Below are 18,860 nucleotides of genomic sequence, written 5' to 3' on the forward strand. Positions count from 1 at the left end.
TTAAATGCTTACGGACAGGGTTTCTGCATTACCAACCTTCATTCTTTTTATGGGATAGGAAATGAAACAGACGTCAGTTATTTCAGTTTCAATTTTAAAGTCTTATCTTTGAAGCTATTTAAAGAAAATAAATCCTCCACACAGTAAACATTCACATATAAGAACTGCATATAAGAAATCTGGGATGGTGGCAATTTCAAACCCTGAGTTAGAAAGGGTTTACACTTTCATGAAATGGAAATAAAGAAGGATAGGACTTCTGGGTGTTCTGACCAACTGGAACTCTTCTCATAAGCTCTGAACACAGGGGAATCTGATGAATGACTTGATCCCACCGAGAAGAAAGGACCAGAGACCCTACAAGAGCGTGCTTGCAAAGAGAAGGGAGCTTCACATGAATGTATCTCACTGGAAATCAGTTAAGGGGGTGTTACACCCCATTTCCTAAATAGGGAAACAGGCTCAGAAAGGTCAAATAACTTCTCCAAGGTCACACAGCTAGCAAGCGGCAGTCCTCAGATATATACTCTTGTCTGTCTGACCCTTACACCCAAGTTAAACAAGCTTAAAATTTACATTCCAGTCATATGAAGCCAACTTATTGGAAAATACCCTGATGCTGGAAAAGATTGGGGGCAGGAGGGGAAGGGGGCAGCAGAGGATGAGGTGGTTGGATGGATCACCCAGACAATGGACATGAACTTGAGCAAACTCCGGGAGATAGTGGAGGACAGGGAGACCTGGTGGCGTGCTGCAGTCCAGGGGGTCTCAAAGAGTCGGACTCGACTTAGCAACTGAACAAGTGAAACTGCCTAGAATTCAACCATACCCCCAGTTTTATCCATCCTTCTCTGATGCTACTCCTGGATGGGACCACATACTCATCTTTCAGAATCAATTCAAGAGCCAGTTCCTCCCTGGAGACTTGGCCTCCCACTCCCACCGTCCAACAGTCTCTCTGGTCTTTGTGCCTGGAGTCAGACTGTGGGTTCTAATCCCTTCTCAGCCATTCACCGGCCCTGCGACCTTGGGGAAGTACCTCCCTAAGCCTCAGTTTCCTCACCTGCAAAAAAGGGCCAACAAGAGTCCCATAAAGTTGTGAGCATTAAAAAAAACAAAATAACTCCTTGCCCAGAGCACAGCAGCATGCCTGGCATGCAGGAAACACTCAGTGATGTTAGCTAGCATTTTGTGCATTGCTGTAACCAGGAAGATGTCTCTCCCAGCAGAGTCTTTTTTCTTTCTCCCCTACTAGACAGTGATCTCCTTAAGGATGATGGATAAGTGGTGTCTCATAGATGCTTGTGGGATGAACCATGAATAATGGCGGAAGGAGGATGTGGCGTGGTCGGGGTGGGGGGGGGCGTGGCTGGGAGGGGTGGGGCGGGGCGGGGTACTGATGAACTCCACAGGCAGGTCTCATTGACCTGGACCCCCCATGCTTCTCCAAGGACACCTGGCCTTCCCGTAGACCAAGCTCTTCAGAAGACTGGAGGGACAGCCTGTCTGCTGCTGTGTCCAGCAAACATGGCACAGAACACATGCCTGAAATCCCACCTGCTTCTCCCCATTCTAGATCTAGCGTTCCCTCCCCAGAACACACTGATTGAGGGGCGCCATCACCCCCATGATAGTAAATTCCTTCACCTCCAGGAGACGGTGGACACGTTCGTGAAACACACCACCCAGTTTCCGGGACTCCTAACAACTGCTCACTCTGCATGCCCGTTCCCAGCCCGGCCGCAGCCAGGAGAACTACCCCAGGGACACAAGGTCAGTAAGCCCTGGCCCCTCGTAGGTCATAAGACGGCATCCAGGGGAAGCGAGGCCGCACGTGGTCAGGACGCCATCCCTGCTCTGCCTCCTCAAGCCTCCGCTCTGCTCTGCCCGGACCGGCGAGCCGGCTGGCACACCCCCGGGCACCACGCCCCTCCAGCCTTGATGTGCTGGAGTGGCTGAGGGAACGCAGGCAACCTGAGAACTCAAATTAAAGGACAACAGCCGGACTGTGACCACTTCAGAAACATCAGGTCCACAGAGTCCCCAGCAGCTCGCTGCCAGCTGCTCCAGCAACGTCATCCGTGTTCACATCTCCGGAGCTGGGCTATGTGCTTCCCCAGCTCCTTCCTCTAACTGGGGAAGCCGCCTCCTTGTAAACCCTCCCACAGGCCGCCGGGAGAGCGATTGGGAATTTCAGGCAAGGCTGGGTGATCATAACTGCTTACCTCCTGTATTGCTTAATTTTGGTTCCTGAAAGACAAAGCTTATTGAAATTTCAGATGTCTGAAGTATTTAAAAATCTCCTATCCCACCTTTCCAAAGCAGGGCGCATTGATGTTTAAAATTCTTCCTGTGATTCAGAAGGCCCTGGATTAGTATTTGCCCAGATAAAATGTCTGACTTCTTCCAATGCTGCGTGTGGCTAGTGAAATTCCTGGCTAACTCCGTTGAAACAACTCTTCAGGTGACTTTCTGAGGCTGGAGCCAAAAGCCCATTTCCTCAGAAGGATGGGAGAGCTTTTAAAGTAGTTTTTATAAATAAAATTATTTTCTTTCCTCTTTTTTTTTGGCTGCTCAGCATGTGGAATCTAGTTCCTTGACCAGGGATTGAGCCTGTACGGTTTGCACTGAAAGTGTGAAGTCGTAACCACTCTGGACCATCAAGGAAATCCCAATAAATGTATTTTCTTACTGCTCAACTGTTTTGCAAATATTAGGTGATAAGAGTACTAGGAAAATGTTAGATCCTGGTTCTAAAATGAAGAAATTAAGCTTTATTTCTCATTCTTGGTGACCACTGACCAGGCCAGGTCTCGTCATGGAAGCCCTGTGCACTGGTTTTGGGCTCTGAGTTTGAGATTCTGCTCAGCCATGACCTGCCAAGTGGTCCTCAGCTGCCCTGAGGGGTTGTGGATGGGAGGTTGGCTTCTACGCTGACCACCTTCCCCGCGAGACCCACAGGTCCCTCCCCAGGCTCTTCTCATGGGCCTTCCAAGCCAGCACACCTCTCCCTGCCAGCTTCGCCCACCAGCCCGTGACGACTACCCTAGGAAGGAGGCCACAGCTCCATGATGGAGGTCCATCCCCTGGCACACTGCCAGGAGGACAGAGTGGGCTCAGAAAGTGTCCTGAACCAATCAATAGGTGAGTAAGGGGTCGGGTGAGTGGAGGCAAGAAAAGCAAATGGCCACTGAACCAGGATGCATGAGCCTGGGAAGCCAAGTGGTGTTGGGAGGACTGTGAGTGAGAGGAGAGAGCCAGAGTCCATGTTGCTCCAAGGAGTTCCCAGCTGGAGGACAAAGATGACACATAACAGGCGCTGGGTAAACTGTGGCGACAAACACCAAGTGGGCACTTTCTGGCCGAGACCTTGGGCTACGCCCTCTGTGTGGGTTCTCTCTCTTAATCCTCACATTGGGCTTCCCAGGTGGCTCAGTGGTGAAGAATTCACCTGCAGTGCAGGAGAGGCCAGAGACACGGGTTCGATCCCTGAGTTGGGAAGATCCCCTGGAGGAAGAAATGGCAACCCACTCCAGTATCCTTGCCTGGGAAGTCCCATGGACAGAGGAGCTTGGTGGGCTACAGTCCATGAGGTCAGAAAGAGCTGGACACGACTTAGCAACTAAACAACAACAACAAATCCTTACACTAAACCCTACAAGGAGCTGACATAACTTTTGGTGAAGGAGATTAAGGATCCAGTGAGAAACACTGACTTCTCTGTCAAGGCAGGAAAGACATGATCCAATTCCTATCAATATCATCATTCTATGAGAATACTGTTTGCAGCAACAGGGATTGACCTAGAGAGTGTCATACTAAGTGAAGGAGGTCAGACAAACTAAATATCATAGGCTGCCACTTATTTGTGGAATCTAAAAAAAAATGATGCAAATGAACTTACTTACAAAATAGAAACAGACTCACAGACATAGAACACAAACTTACAATTGCCAAAGGGGGCAGGTTTGAGATGAGCAGACCCACACTACTGTATATAAAATAGATAAACAACAAGAATGCATTGCATAGCACACAGGACTGTATTCAATATCTTGCAATAACCTAGAATGGAAAAGAATCTGAAAAAGAATATATATATATATATATATGCATGTATCACATATATTTATGAATCACTTAGCTGTACACTTGAAACTAACACAAATTGTAAATCAACTATGCTGCTGCTGCTGCGTCGCTTCAGTCATGTCCGACTCTGTGCGACCCCATAGGTGGCAGCCCACCAGGCCCCGCCGTCCCTGGGATTCTCCAGGCAAGAACACTGGAGTGGGTTGCCATTTCCTTCTCCAATGCATGAAAGTGAAAAGTGAAAGTGAAGTCGCTCAGTCGTGTCCAACTCTAGCGACCCCATGGACTACCAGGCTCCTCCGTCCATGGGATTCTCTAGGCAAAAGTACTGGAGTGGGGTGCCATCGTCATTACAAAAATAATTTTTAAATCATCATTGTACATTCTTACTAGAAAGGCAGTGTTTTGCCATGGAGCACATAGGTTCTAGAGTTCAAGTTCCGGTCTGTCATTTGGGGGCATAAAGCTGGGTGACTGATTTTATTTCTATCCCCTGTGCCAGCTCTTTTACGGGAAAGTGAAAGTGTGCACTGTTTCACATGGGCCACTGTGGAGTCCAGCTACATCGGGACAGCCTGCAGTACTTCACTTTAGGTGGTAGCCTTGGAAATGCATCTCTCTGTTGCCCCAAACCATACATGGTTCCCCATGTCATTATCAGCAGAGGGCCTGATGCCATTCCCTCTCTGCTGGTATGATGTCCTTACTCTTTGCAGGCTGCAATCAAAAGACTGCAGACGTGGGGACCAGTGAACCTTGCTGATCCCACGGTGAAGGTCACCATTTTACTGATGACAACAGAGGAGCTGGGTGGGTGGGGCATGTAGGGAGGAGGGAAATTCAGCATTTATCACTGTGTTAAATGCAGCTGAAATATGTAAGAGTCTGTTCAAGATCTCAGCAGAGACTGAGCGACCGAGTCTAGGATGGACGCCAAAGTCCCAGATTCCTTGGAGGTGTCAGCTGAGGACATGTAGTGTGGGACTTCTCTATCTGCTTAATGAGAGGCATCATTAGATGGTTCAAAGGAAATCTCTCCTGGCCCCTGACAAGACACAATGCCAGGTGGTGTGGGGCCGCCTTCTGAATTCCTGTGGCTGGAACAGCACCGAAGACCCCCATGTCCTACCGGCTCTGTGCCAGCAGCCCTTACGGGAGCCAGTGCTGAACGCAGAGCCTGGAGGTTGGGGAGAACACAGCCTCATCTATCCCGCTGAGAGCTCTCTCCTCAGACCCCGCCTCCTGGGCAGACCCTGCTTTCCCTCTGAGCAGGAACCAGGGGGCCGTTCAGTGGGGAGTGCCCTGGCTGAGGGCGTCCAAGATGGCGGGCGCGTTGGCGTGAAGTGGCGAGGAGTGAGGCTGACTCTGGGTCTTGCCACAACAGCTGGATTTGGTTCTGGGGCATCTAAACCGAATAGAAGACTCTTCTTCCTTTACTCAGGACGGAGACCCTGCTATCCTCATGTTTAATCCTTTCGGGGGTTCCTGGCCCCGGTACCCCGGCCAGCCAGTTGCTCCAAGACCTGGCTCCCAGCTAACTCTCTCTCCCTCCTCTCCTCGGCCTCTCCCTTCACATCTCAGCATCACCAACTGCTCGGCTTCCCATTCCCTAACCTGTGCTCCTTCCGCTCCCTCTGATGGAAAAGGCCTTCCTCCTCCTTTGGCTTTTCTTTGTTGATTCTTTCACACTCTGCTCAGGCATCACCTCCTCCATGAAACCTTCTCTGGTTGATTCACCAGAGATATCTATCTTGTACTCCCTTAACTCAGTCTGGAAACTTCTATCATGATATTCACCCTTTCATATACAATGATCTCTCTTTATAAACCCTCATAGGGGAGGGTTTCTTCATAACGGGTGCCATGACTTTTGTCTTTGAATCTTCAGCATCTAGTTCAGGGCCCGTCACATTCCAATGAGGGCACAATTTGGAAACATTTGTGAAAATCATTCTTCACTTACAGAACAGAAAGTCCTGCCAAAGTATTTCAACATGTAGAAGTATGCAAACTTGATTGAACTTAGAGGACTGTGAATTCAAAATAAGATTCACAAGCCTGCCCTTAAGGATAAAGAAATTATCCGTATATTTTTTCTAGCCTTTGAATTTGATAATATCAACCATTTTACTATTTTTGAGCTGACTAAATCCTACAGCACTGCGGTTTTCCTTCTTGTTTAATTGACATTTTTAAAAGCTTAAAGGTGAATTTACTATGAATCTGATTCTTTCCACCTCTCAGAATCAACTGCCAAATAAATGACCACATTCCAATGCTTTCATCTAATAGTAAATATAAGTTTTCAGGTAGATAAAAAGGAAAAGAAACAAGGCACAGACACTCCAATGGGGTGGGCCCCTGGAGAAGCAGGGCGATGTGGAAGCCAGCAACTCAGAGGCAAAGGGATGTGGACCGTGGCCACTGCCTTCCTGTTCGTTCTGGAAGGCAATGCTGGCTTTATGAAGGAAACCGTATCCTCTACTTGCAACGTGGTGACTGCCATTCCACACTGAAAACAGCATTGACATATATACACTGTGCACGTGTGTGTGCAAAGTTGCTTCAGTTGTGTCTGACTCTGTGCAACCCTGTGGACTGCAGCCCGCCAGGCTCCTCTGTCCATGGGATTCTCCAGGCAAGAATACTGGAGTGGGTTGCCGTGCCCTCCTCCAGGGGATCATATATACACCACCCCGTGTAAAACAGACAGTTAGTGGCCATCTACTGTGCAGTACTTCAGTGCTCAGTAATGACCTAGAGGGGTGGGGGTGGGTGGGAGGGGAGCTCAAGAAGGAGCGGGTATATATACACACGCAGCTGATTCACTTTGTTGTACAGCAGAAATCAATGCAACATTGTAAAGCAATTATACTCTGATCAAAAGTAAATTTAAAAATATAACTAACACTGATTTATAAAAATGAGTATAGAATATTTAAAAAAGAAACAGTATGATGTTTGTTACCCTGACCAACTTTACTGTAGTTTTTATAAATATAAAAACTATATAAAGATGTTTGTTTCCAGAGGCCAACTCTGGAGGCTGTATTATGTGGGCAGAGAGTTTTGCCTAACATTTAATTTTTTTTTTTAATAAAAATTCACTGTATATCTAAACCAGAAAACCAATTGCACGTTACACAGAGAGTCCCCAACAAGCCTTAGAAATAAATGTCTGTGTTCCAGCACCGAGGTGAGTTTCTTCAGGGGACACTCTCTGGAAGGCACACTGAGCCCCTCCTTACACGTGAGGAGTCCCTGGACACAGACACAGAGACTATGAACTTGGCAACAGTACATTGGCGACTTGAGACAATCAGAAGGGACACAGCACCGAAGCATTTGATGAGAGAGACATTGCCAGCCTTTGAATAATTCATTCTGGGAGTCATACAAACGTAGCGAAGATGCCCCACCCTGACAAAGTCTAGGCTCAATGCTTTTTGTTAGTTAAATCCAATCATCCATTGATCACACACACACACAGGCACACAGAGTGGTGTAAGACATACACATTGTGCTGCTATTCACAGTCGCCAGGGCCTGGGTACAACCTAAATGCCTATCAGTGGATGAATGGATAAGTAAGATGTGGTACACGCATACAGTGGAATATTGCTCAGCCACAGAAGGGAATGAAATAGCGTCATTTGCAGCAACATGGATGGAGCTAGAGACGATCATACTAAGTGAAGTATGTTAGAAGAAGAAAGACAAATACTTCTTAGAATAGAGAATCACATCCATGTGGCATCTAAAATAAGACACAATGAACTTATTTGCAAAACAGCCTGACAGCTATAGAGAACAGCCTTGGGATTGCCAAGGGAGACATGAAGTGGGAGTTCTGGATCTGCAGATGCAAACCGCCATACACAGAATGGATAAACGACAAACTCCTACTGTACAGCACAGGGAACTGTATCAATATCCTGTGATAACTATAATGGGAAAGAATACGAAATGAAAGAGAATGTATATATATGTATAACTGAATCACTTTGCTGTGCAGTAGAAATTAACACAACATTGTAAATTAACTATACTTGAATAAGATACATTTTAAAAAGACATATGTATTGTGCTAGATTACCTCATTTTAATTCCTTGGTTCAAGATACGCATAAATCTCTAAAACACTTTTCAAACTCAACGGGAAATACCTCAGCCCATTGGTCTTACCCTGAGGTAGTTGAGGGTGAAATTTGTCAGCCCCATCCTGGTGATGTTTTTGGACAGCTGATCCAAGACCTGAGGATCTTGTGCCTAAACAGGAAAAAGAAAATCAAATATTTTATCCCCTCAAGACAGTATCAAGGAAGTCCCGACTGTGCTACTGCTGCTAAGACGTGCATCTTGCCAGTTTTTCTCAGAGGGTAGGTTGCTGGAGATAATTTGTTTTACATTTTGAAGATACTTGCATATAACGCTCAAGGTCACCTTTGGATCAATGGTGCAAGACTCATTGCCAGGGAGAACTGAACTGAGTCAGATGGGAGAAAGGACTTTATTTCCTCTGTGAGAGGCCTTGTGTCTTCCAGAGGAGGGTTATTAAGCCCGATCAGGACATCTCCAGGTCCCTGGCGCCCCCTTAACTCTGAGGGGAGGTGGGGTCTGGGTTTGGCAGAACCATGTTTTAGGGCTTCCCAGATGGTGCTAGCGGTAAAGAACCTTCCTGCCAATGCTAATGCAGAAGATGTAAGAAACTTGGGTTCGATCCCTGGGTGGAGAAGATTCCCTGGAGAAGGAAATGACAACCTACTCCAGTATTCTTGCCTGAAAATTACCATGGATAGAGAAGCCTGGCCAGGCTACAGTCCATGGGGTCGCAAAGAGTTGGACATGACTGAAGTGACTTAGCACACACGCACACATGCTTTAGGACTGGCCTTTGCTGTGGGTTATGATAATAGTTTTTTTTTTTTAAGATCTTCAAAATTTTTTTTCTAATCTCTATTAATTATCTACTGATGTTATTTATGGGGGGAGGACACCTTTCTGTTTTATTTTTGACCACATCATGAGGCATGGGGGATCTTTGTTCCTAGACCAGGGATCGAACCTGAGACCCCTGCAATGGAAACGTGGATTCTTAACCACTGGGCCACCAAGGAAATCTCATGACAGTGTTTGTAGCCGCTGGGAGTTGAGTCCTATACTTGAAAATTTTGGAACTGCCATGAAATATATTAATACATATATATTAAAAATGTCTAACTCTCCTCTCCGTTAAGCTGAGGCTACAAATAGATGTCCTCAACAACTTTAATCCTGAAGGACCGTAAAGGTATGCATTCTATTTTCAGAAATATCAGCCACATTAAAAATATCAAGATGTCATGTTTCATGGGCCACCCCCAGTGTTCTGTTTGGCGAGAAAAGAAAACAGATTCTTTCTGGATTCCGTTGTAAGGTGAGTCTCTTAGTCACTGCTCTTTCTTTCTGTTTGTTTTCCCTTCTTTCTTGATAGATATAAACTCTTGATAGATATAAACTCTTGCTAAACAGAGGAAGTCTTAAGTAAACATCTTCTTGCCTCCGGGTCTGCATTCCTGAGACCATCTAGGTTATACCAACATCTTAATTTATTCTTTTTCTGTACTTAATTTCCCTCAGAGTAATGCAACCAATTGGCTTTGTGTAGATAAATTAAAAAAAAAAAACTAATGTAGGTGAAAATAGCTTGCCATTTTTCATCTCAATTTCTGAAAAGAGGGTCCTCTGTACACATGCGTGCGTGCATCCTAAGTCACTTCAGTTGTGTCTGACTCTGAGGCTCTACGGACTGTAGCCCACCAGGCTCCTCTGCCCATGGGATTCTCTAGGCAAGAATACTGGAGCGGGTTGTCAATCAGTACTGGAGTGGGTTGCAATTACAACTGTGATTGTATTCTCTTTTCACCACATCGGGTCTTAAAAATCAGGCTCAAATCTGATTTTGCTCCAGAGCATTTTCTCAGAAGCTGCTGCATCGTGCACTCTGGAAGAAGCATTCATTAAGTCAGTGCCTGGTGATTCCTTCTCACGGGACTGACCTGATGAGTTTCTGTCAGGGCTTACCATTAAAACATCTCTCTAGATTGGCATCGAATCCACCCTCGGACCTTCTTGATGTCCAAGCAATTTGATATGATTTACAGCCAAATGCAATCAAGAGGAACCCAGGTCTTCCTCGGGTTTCCAATGCCGTGGTTAGGAAGTGTGTGCACACACATCAGCGGTGTGTGAACCCCACATCTTGTCAGATGGTTCCAATAAAAACTGGAAACTGTTTTCCTACTCCTTGTTTTATTTCTCTCATTTATACATAACAGGTTTATTAGCCCAGGCTGAGTGGTACTTGATAACAAATGCGTGGAATTTAAGAAAAGTACAGACTGTTTATTGAGGTAACCTCCATTTGGAGTTTAAAATAATAAAGTAGGAAAGGAAATAGTCTCACAATTTACCAAACTCAGAAACAAAGGAGGGCAAAAGGGGCCTATGGATGAAAATGGTTGATGAGAAAACTCAAAATTTAGAGTTAATCGCCTAAAGTGTGAAGTTTCTGGGAGCCCTTTCACAGTGAGAAAACAGGGCTTCTCTTTTCTGGGTAAGATGAGGGGATGAAAGGGAAGAAAGTGAAATAGAAATTAAGTACTTACGTGCATGGCTAGAATGCTTCTTGGGACTAACTCTCTGTATTGTCTAATGGTAAAGTGCCATGTTTTTATTCTCATGAGGTCGTCAAAGGTGAACTCCAAAATCAGTCTGCCTTCTGTACACACCTGGAAGGGACAAACAGGAGGATCAATGGTTATGCACTTGGTGATCGCGACGTTTTTGTAATTCACATGTCAGCCACTCAACGCGGTCTCCCTGACTCCTCTTGGCAGGTGCTCGATCTTGGCAAAAACGTGGCACAGGTGACGCATCCATGGAGCAAGGTCTCAGCTCTGAAATTAATGGGGTCAAAGGTCAGCACAGCAGCTCACCAGCCATGAGCTACTGGTAACTCAACTAGTTTTGGCAGAAAGTCCACGAGCCCCTATTTCTTCATTTGTAAATATGCGAACAAAACCCATCTTATAGCGATGCTGTGTCAAACACTCCTGGTACATGTGTCCCCCATAACATTAGCATGCTTTCATCTCCTTTCTCCTCCACTTTCATCATCCTTCTAGACTAAGAGTTTGAGCTCTGTTCTAATCTCGGTTATCCTACTCTGGGAGAAAGTACCTAATACAAGTATTTCGTGTAAATATGAGTTACTTCAAGCTCACCCAGGCAGGAGGAGAAGGGGACGACAGAGGATGAGATGGTTGGATGGCATCACCAACTTGATGGACATGAGTTTGAGCAAGCTCTGGGAGTTGGTGATGGACAGGGAAGCCTGGCATGCTGCAGGCCATGGGGTCACAAGGAGTCGGACAGGACTGAGTGACTGAACTGAGCTGAACTGAAGCAGAAGAAGTTTTCATTTCCAAAGAGAAATGTCAGAGGGTGGTGCTTAACCCAAGGCTGTGGGTTATCAATTACAGATGTTTGGAAAGAAAGACATTTTAGAGTAAATTCCTTGAATCACATTCTATTAGACATGACGAATTCTGCTTGTATAACGGGCCAGGCTTTGGGGAGCCAAATTAACCTAAGATAAATGTATATTATTAATGAAATATAGTGAGTCTTATAGAGTGATCAGAGACAAGGTAGCATTTTTATCTGCTTTTGAAAGTCAGATGATTTTTGGCATGCAGTTCATTTTTCTTTTTTTTTTTGGCAGCTTACAGGATCTTAGTTCCCTGATCAGGGATTGAACCTGGACTCATGGCCGTGAAATGGCCACGTCCTAACCACTGGACTGTCAGAAAATTCCCTAGTTCCTATTTTATTCACATTTCTTCTCACTGGTGTGCTGTGTGCTGTGTTGCTCAGTCATGTCCAACTCTTGTGCAACCCTTTGGACTGTAGCCCGCCAGGCTCCTCTGTCCATGGGATTTTTCAGGCAAGAATACTGAAGTGGGTTGCCATTTCCTTCTGCAGGGGATCTTTCCGACCCAGGGACTGAACTTGCATCTCCAGTGTCTCCTGTACTGCAGGCAGATTTTTTACCTACTATGCCGTTGGTGAAGCCTTTTTTTCACTGTTAATGACTTTGAAATGAAAGAAAATGTGGGGAAGTCTTACGCCACTCATCCTATCTCACCTCTAAGATGGGAAGCAGTGACAGGATATTGGTCCAGTTTAAATAACTGTAGCTCGTTATTCAGCCCACGTTTGCCTAGAGAAGCAGTACAAAAATAGGAGGCTTTGGCACCAGAAAGTCCTAGATTCAAATCTTGACTCTGTTTTCCACTTATTTTGCAACTTTCAGAAAATCAAACAGATTCCATAAGTTTCAGTTTCCTCATCTGCAGAATAAGGATCAGAATACCGCTAGATAGGGATATTGGGAAAGTATATTAAGTGAAATTTTGTATATAGATTGCCTAGTATTGTTGGTGTTGTTTAGTTGCTAAGTCATGTCCAACTCTTTGTGACCCCATGGAGTGTAGCCTGTCAGGCTCCTCTGTCCATGGGATTCTCCAGGCAAGGATCCTGGAGTGGGTTGCCATTTCCTTCTCCAGGGGATCTTCTTGACCCTGGGATTGAACCCATGTCTCCTGCATTGGCAGGTGGATTCTTTACAGCTGAGACACCATGGAAGCCTGCCTGATATTGTACTTGACAGTAAATGATAGTTTAAAGATGAAAGACATGCAACCAAAGAACACAGAGCCTTAGACCAGGGGTTATTGTAATGTCCTATCTGAGACCTGGGCAGTTATGAGCAGTGTATCTGGGGCTCTTCTGGGAAGAGCTAAGCCTCCACCTAACACTGAGATTCCCACTCACTTTCTTGATTCAACCAGAACAGCTTCAGTTTTATCTGTTTTAAGTAGTGGACCTCTGATCAAGCCTGACTGGAGAAAGATTTCTTAGGCTAAAAAAAGTACAAAACTTTGGAAATCATTGCACTTATACTTAAAGAAAAAATAACAATCAACTGAATAGGGAATATGATCATTTTAGAAATAGTCTAAACTATAGTCCATGAAGATAATTAGCAATGTAAATCATTCTTTTGGGCTTCCTAAGGCAGCGGTAGTGGTTAACCACCCGCCTGCCAACGCAGGAGACATAAGAGACACGGGTTCAATCCCCGAGTCAGGAAGATCCCCTGGAGCAGGGCACAGCAACCCTCTTCAGTATTCTTGCCTGGATAATCCCATGGACAGAGGAGCCTGGCGGGCTACAGTCCATAGGGTCAAAAAGAGTTGGACATTACTGAAGTGACATAGTACAGCACGTCAACCTTTTATGAAATCTTAATAATCACTTCAAATTTCTTTTCAAATGAGTCAGTTCTTCGCATCAGGTGGCCAAAGTATTAGAGTTTCAGCTTCAGTATCAGTCCTTCCAGTGAACACTCAGGACTGATTTCCTTTAGGATGGACTGGTTGGATCTCCTTGCAGTCCAAGGGACTCATTTGAAAAGACCCTGATGCTGGTAAAGATTGAAGGTGGGAGGAGAAGGGGACAACAGAGGATGAGATGGTTGGATGGCATCAACGACTCAATGGACATGAGTTTGAGTAAACTCTGGGAGTTGGCAATGGACAGGGAGGCCTGGCGTGCTGCAGTCCATGGGGTCTCAAAGAGTCGGACAGGACTGAGCAACTGAACTGAACTGAATAATCACTTCCTTCTTTGGGAATTTTATACCAAAAACCATCAATTACTGAACTCCAACTATGTCCTAGGCACTGGGTTAGGTGCTTCCTAGTCTCTCTAATTTAAAGAACTATTTTCTTTAAACAAGCAGAACACCAAGTGCAGGAGAATTAGTAGTAACCTGTTGATAGAGCATGACTTAAGAAAGATGCTTTGAAAAAAAAAAAGAAAGATGCTAATAACACCTGCCATTTTCATTTCATCAAAGGTCTCAGAAGCACTGTCAGATAATTATTGATAATCTGGGTGAAGGCCTCTGACTCAGATCCGATTAGCACAAGCTGTGGGTAATTCCAGGCGTTTGGGCTGCTTGCCCTCAAACTCCTCGACTGAGTGGTCTTCAGAGCCTCGTTTCTGGATCTTCGCCATGAGAGTAGAGTACAGTGAAATGGGGGAAGACTTCAGCGTCCCCACACCACTCCTCCAGAGCCTTGCCCGCCAGCATCAGACTTAATGTACCAAGGTTTTCCAAAGAGTTGCATGGAGATTAAGCCACACAATTCTTCCCTGTTAACAGGACAGAAGCCACCAGCAGGGGAGGCTTTCCCAGAAGAGAGGTGACTATGGCCAGACATGGGCAGAGAAATGTCTTGACAATACAGGACAGGGATATTTGGATGCCATAATCCTTTTCTTTTAAAGAGAGGGGTTATTGGATGTTTAAGCAAATATTAGCCCAGTTAAATGTCATGCTTTTTTTTTTATTATCTAATCTATTTGTTTTGTGTTTATGAGACAAAAACCTAAGGCAGAGACAGGTTCTGGTTTACTTCCACAGGAATAGAATTTCATAAGGGGAGGCCTGGGTGCAGTTCTTCTGATGAATTACTCAGCTGGAGAATCTCTAAGGCCATGTTCAACTGTGTTCTTTGTTTATTGTGATGCAGCAAACCAGCTGAGGACTCTTCTTGCCATCAAACTGCTAAGGGCCTCCGAAAAGAAACATTGCAACAACCTTGGATTCCTCCTTTCTCAGCTAAAACCAAGGACTCAGGTTTATCCGGGACATAACATGTGCAAGAGAGGAATTCTGAGAACTGAATCTAAGTGGCTGTGTTGAGTGTTTTCTTTAAGGGAAACTAAATGACTGAAGTGGGTGAAAGTCACTCAGTCGTGTCCGACTCTTTGTGACCCCATGGACTGTAGCCCGCCAGGCTCCTCTGTCCATGGAATTCTCCAGGAAAGAACACTGGAGTAGGTATCCATTCCCTTCTCCAGGGGATCTTCCTGACCCAGGGACTGAACCCAGGTCTCTGGGATTGCAGGCGGATTCTTTAGCATCTGAGGAGCCCTGGTGACTTCTTTGAATGAAAGGATGGGAGACAATTTGATCAATGCTGACCTTCCCCAAGCAATTCTTCCCACAGCCTCCTCCCAAGCCCTGCTCATCCTCTCCACGCCCTGCCCTCCTCATGGAGGTCAAAGGAAACTGAAGGTTTTGTGATTTATTTTATTTTACATGCAACAATCAGAAAATGAAATAGAGATGCTTAAGAAAAAAAAATATACATATATATATATATATATATATATATATATATATATTCCTTGTTTGGAATAGTTAAAAAAATGAGCATAGCTTACGAAGAGGAATTAATGTTTCCTCTTTTCAGAAAAACTCTGTGCATTCCTCGTAATCAATACAATTAATGTAGCTTTTATCTAAAGTTGGCCTTTAAAAAAAAAAAAGCTGCCTTTCACTTGGAATCCAAATTCAAAAGGGTCCCCAATTAAGAAAACATTTTCTGTTGTGCTGAATTCATGTTACTGTGAGCTCTGACATTTTGTTTCTGTGGTAACCAAAATCAGCTGATTAGTTGGCATGGCAACAGAAAAGATGTAATCCCAGCAGACACACTCTAATCAATGCCCCCAGCACAGATGGTCTCCGGAGGATCAACAAGAAAGAGGCTGGCAGGCATTCAGTGCATCACGTGTTGGCTTGAGACTAGGCCAGGAACAAGAGAACTAAAAAAGAACATTTCTCAAACTAACCCGTAGCTTTTTAACCCTTTTCTTTCTTTGCCTAATCGTAAGGCAATACTGACCATGTCGTTGTATAACAAAATGATTCTCATGCAGCTTTTACGAAATACAATATGCTTGTTAGATGGGAGTGTTCATTTAATTTTTCTTGGTCTTTATGCTTAGAACAGTTTGCATGGACTAAGGCTTTTAGATTAACAGTTGCATAAAGCTCAGTGTATCTTACTTGGAAATGTTGCACATGTCAATCCATAGTGGTTTAATTGCTAAGTTGTGTCCAACTCTTTGTGATCCCATGGACACCTTTGCCCCTCAGGCTCCACTGTCCATGGAATTTCCCAGGCAAGAATATTGGAGTGGGTTACTATTTACTTCTCCCGGGGATCTTCCTGACTCAGGGATTGAACCCGGGTCTCCTGCATTGCAGGAAGATTCTTTACCTACTTAGCCACCAAGGAAGCCCATAGGTAAATACATATATATATATATATTTATTAGAGTGATATACTCATTGATATAGTAATTCCATTAGAGTCAGGATGAGAGCATAAAGGGCTTTCCAGGTGGTGCTAATGATAAAGAACTTGCCTGCCAGTGTAGCTGGATTTAAGAGACACAGGTTCAATCCCTGGGTTGGAAAAATCCCCTGGAGTAGGGCATGGCAACCCACTCCAGTATTCCTGTCTGGAAAATCCCATGGACAGAGGAGCCTGGCGTGCTACATTCCATGGGGTTGCAGAGTCAGACACGACTGAGCATGCACACAAGAGTATAACATAATAAGAATGATGAACCAACTGTCAAAGACATCAGTGAGGATTCATATTGGAAAAAAAGTGAAAGTTACTCATGTTTGACTCTTTGTGACCCCATGGGCTGTAGCCTGCCAGGCTCCTCTGTCCATGGGATTCTCCAGGTAAGAATACTGGAGTGGGTATCCATTCTCTTCTGCAGTGGATCCTCCTAACCCAGGGATTGAACCCAGGTCTCCTGCATTGTGGGTGGATTCTTTGCCGTCTGAGCCACCAGGGGAGTCCAGGAATACTGGAGAGGGTAGCCTATCCCTTCTCCAGTGGATCTTTCCAACCCAGGAATTGAACTGGGGTTTCCTGCATTGCAGGCGGATTCTTAACCAGCTGAGCTGCCAGGGAGGCCCACACTGGTTGGTATTTCCATGGTACTTTTCCACAGTATTAAATCATTTCACAGTAAATAATTGAGATAAGAAAAGACCATAGCCTATGTTTATAGAAATGATAAGGAGTCCAATAATGGCTGTAATTATGGTTCCAGTTTGTGAACCCCAAAATGATGCAACATGTACCCCAGAGAGGGTCCCTTCAGTATTGGCCAGAATTCACATCCTCAAATATAATTCAAGGGTCTTTAATTCTGAAAGCCTTGGGGATTTCTCTTCTGATTATTAAGCTTTGCTTCCAATTTGATTCAAAGTTGAATACAGAAAAGAAAGCTTTCAGAATATATGTGTAAAAACTCTCATTACAGCATCTATAGTGTTCCTAGGGTCAGGAAATTGCAAAACATGCTTTGTGGTCCTGAGGAATATTAAATATTACTGTTGATTAGGGCTGTGGCTGATTTTTGATTCAGCAGTTGACCACATTTTCATAAAAGCAACTCAGAAATGCAGAGTCAAACGCTATTTGGAGAATTAGAGTTTATTGATAGTCTAAATTAGAACAATGCGAAAATGCCTGCACATAATGTGCTAAGTGATACCATGTACTAATAGCAGGCTCCCCTTTAAAAAAAAAAAAGCATCAGCTACCAAACTATTTTTCTTTGTGGTACTGAAAGGTCATTAGATTTCTGATTTCTACTAAATCACCATATTATTTTATTACACAAAGATGAGTTATTTTTAATTAATATAAGAACAAAAGAAAAATTGGAAAGATTCTTTGGGTAGTATAATAATCACCCAAGGAGCAAAAAAAAAAAAAAAAAAGAAACGCTTTGGAATATTCTAAAAATAAATGTGCATAATTAGCATCTGGACGAAGGCCACACAGCTAAGCTACATTTCCCAGAAAGTGATCTTTTTCATCACAGCATAGAAATATTCATTACTGGGGCTGGCAAAAGTATTGCCACGGAGTAGAGTCAGATGGGCGATCTAAATAATTAAAGCTTGAAACCCAGAGAGCTGAGTTCAGGAGAATGTCCCCATGTGGGAGGGGGTGCCATGCGAGAGGGAGCGCTCCAGCAGGGAGGAGGAAGCAACAGAGGAGAACCTTGGTTTCTTAATTTGAATGGTAAAAAAAACCACCTTATCAAGTCATAGGAAGAATGGGATTCTTTTTGATTTAAAACCAATCTGGCATGTACAGCACGATATCTTCAGAGCAACTATGTTCATTTCTGAAAAAGTTTTGGTCTGAGAAAGACATGGAGGAAATATACGAAAGGCTCATTGCAATATGCATTTTTATTTTCAGTGGCTACAGGCTTTGGAAGTAGCTCCTTCATTACAGCCAAGTTTAATTATCACGGATTTCTTTTTTCTCTGAAGGCATAAGGAACTGGTGTGTTTTTCTTGAATGACCTAAAAGTCCACTAGTGTTAGTGTGTTGAGTGGCTCAGTCGTGTCTGACTCTTTGTGGCCCCACTGACTGTAGCCCGCCAGGCTCCTTTGTCCATGGGATTTTCCAGGCAAGAATACTGGAATGAGGTGCCATTTCCTTCTCCAGGGGATCCTCCTGACCCAGGGATCGAACCCGTGTCTCCTATGTCTCCTGCCTTGGCAGGCGGATTCTCTACCATGAGCGCCACGTGGGAAGCTGTAACACCATGTATGTGTGTGTGTGAGTTGCTCAGTCACAGAATACTGGAGTGGGTTGCCGTTCCCTTTTCCAGGGAAAGTAACGCTAAGCTTACACAACAGATATGGAAGCAACAGAAAAAGGCTTTCCCTGCAGTGCTCGGGCTTTGTAATTCTAGAAATGGCTCCTGTATCCACAGGTGATGTAAATGTTTGGTGTCTTCAAAAATAAGTGAGTCATGGA

At 44.5% G+C, this 18,860-nt stretch overlaps 1 protein-coding gene across 7 annotated transcripts in view; it reads right to left on the reverse strand.

Moving 5' to 3' along the window:
* Positions 1–18,860, reverse strand: part of LDB2 (LIM domain binding 2) — a 454,053-nt gene that overhangs the window by 61,187 nt on the left and 374,006 nt on the right. For all 7 annotated transcript variants that reach the window (XM_027545088.1, XM_027545087.1, XM_027545085.1 and 4 more), the window contains exons 4-5: positions 10,740–10,862; positions 8,278–8,361 (exon numbers count right to left, since the gene is read on the reverse strand). In XM_027545088.1, coding sequence (XP_027400889.1) covers positions 8,278–8,361; positions 10,740–10,862 — 207 coding nt within the window. The remainder of the gene's footprint in view (positions 1–8,277; positions 8,362–10,739; positions 10,863–18,860) is intronic.

Source organism: Bos indicus x Bos taurus, chromosome 6, assembly GCF_003369695.1.
Source record: "Bos indicus x Bos taurus breed Angus x Brahman F1 hybrid chromosome 6, Bos_hybrid_MaternalHap_v2.0, whole genome shotgun sequence".
Lineage (NCBI taxonomy): Eukaryota > Metazoa > Chordata > Mammalia > Artiodactyla > Bovidae > Bos > Bos indicus x Bos taurus.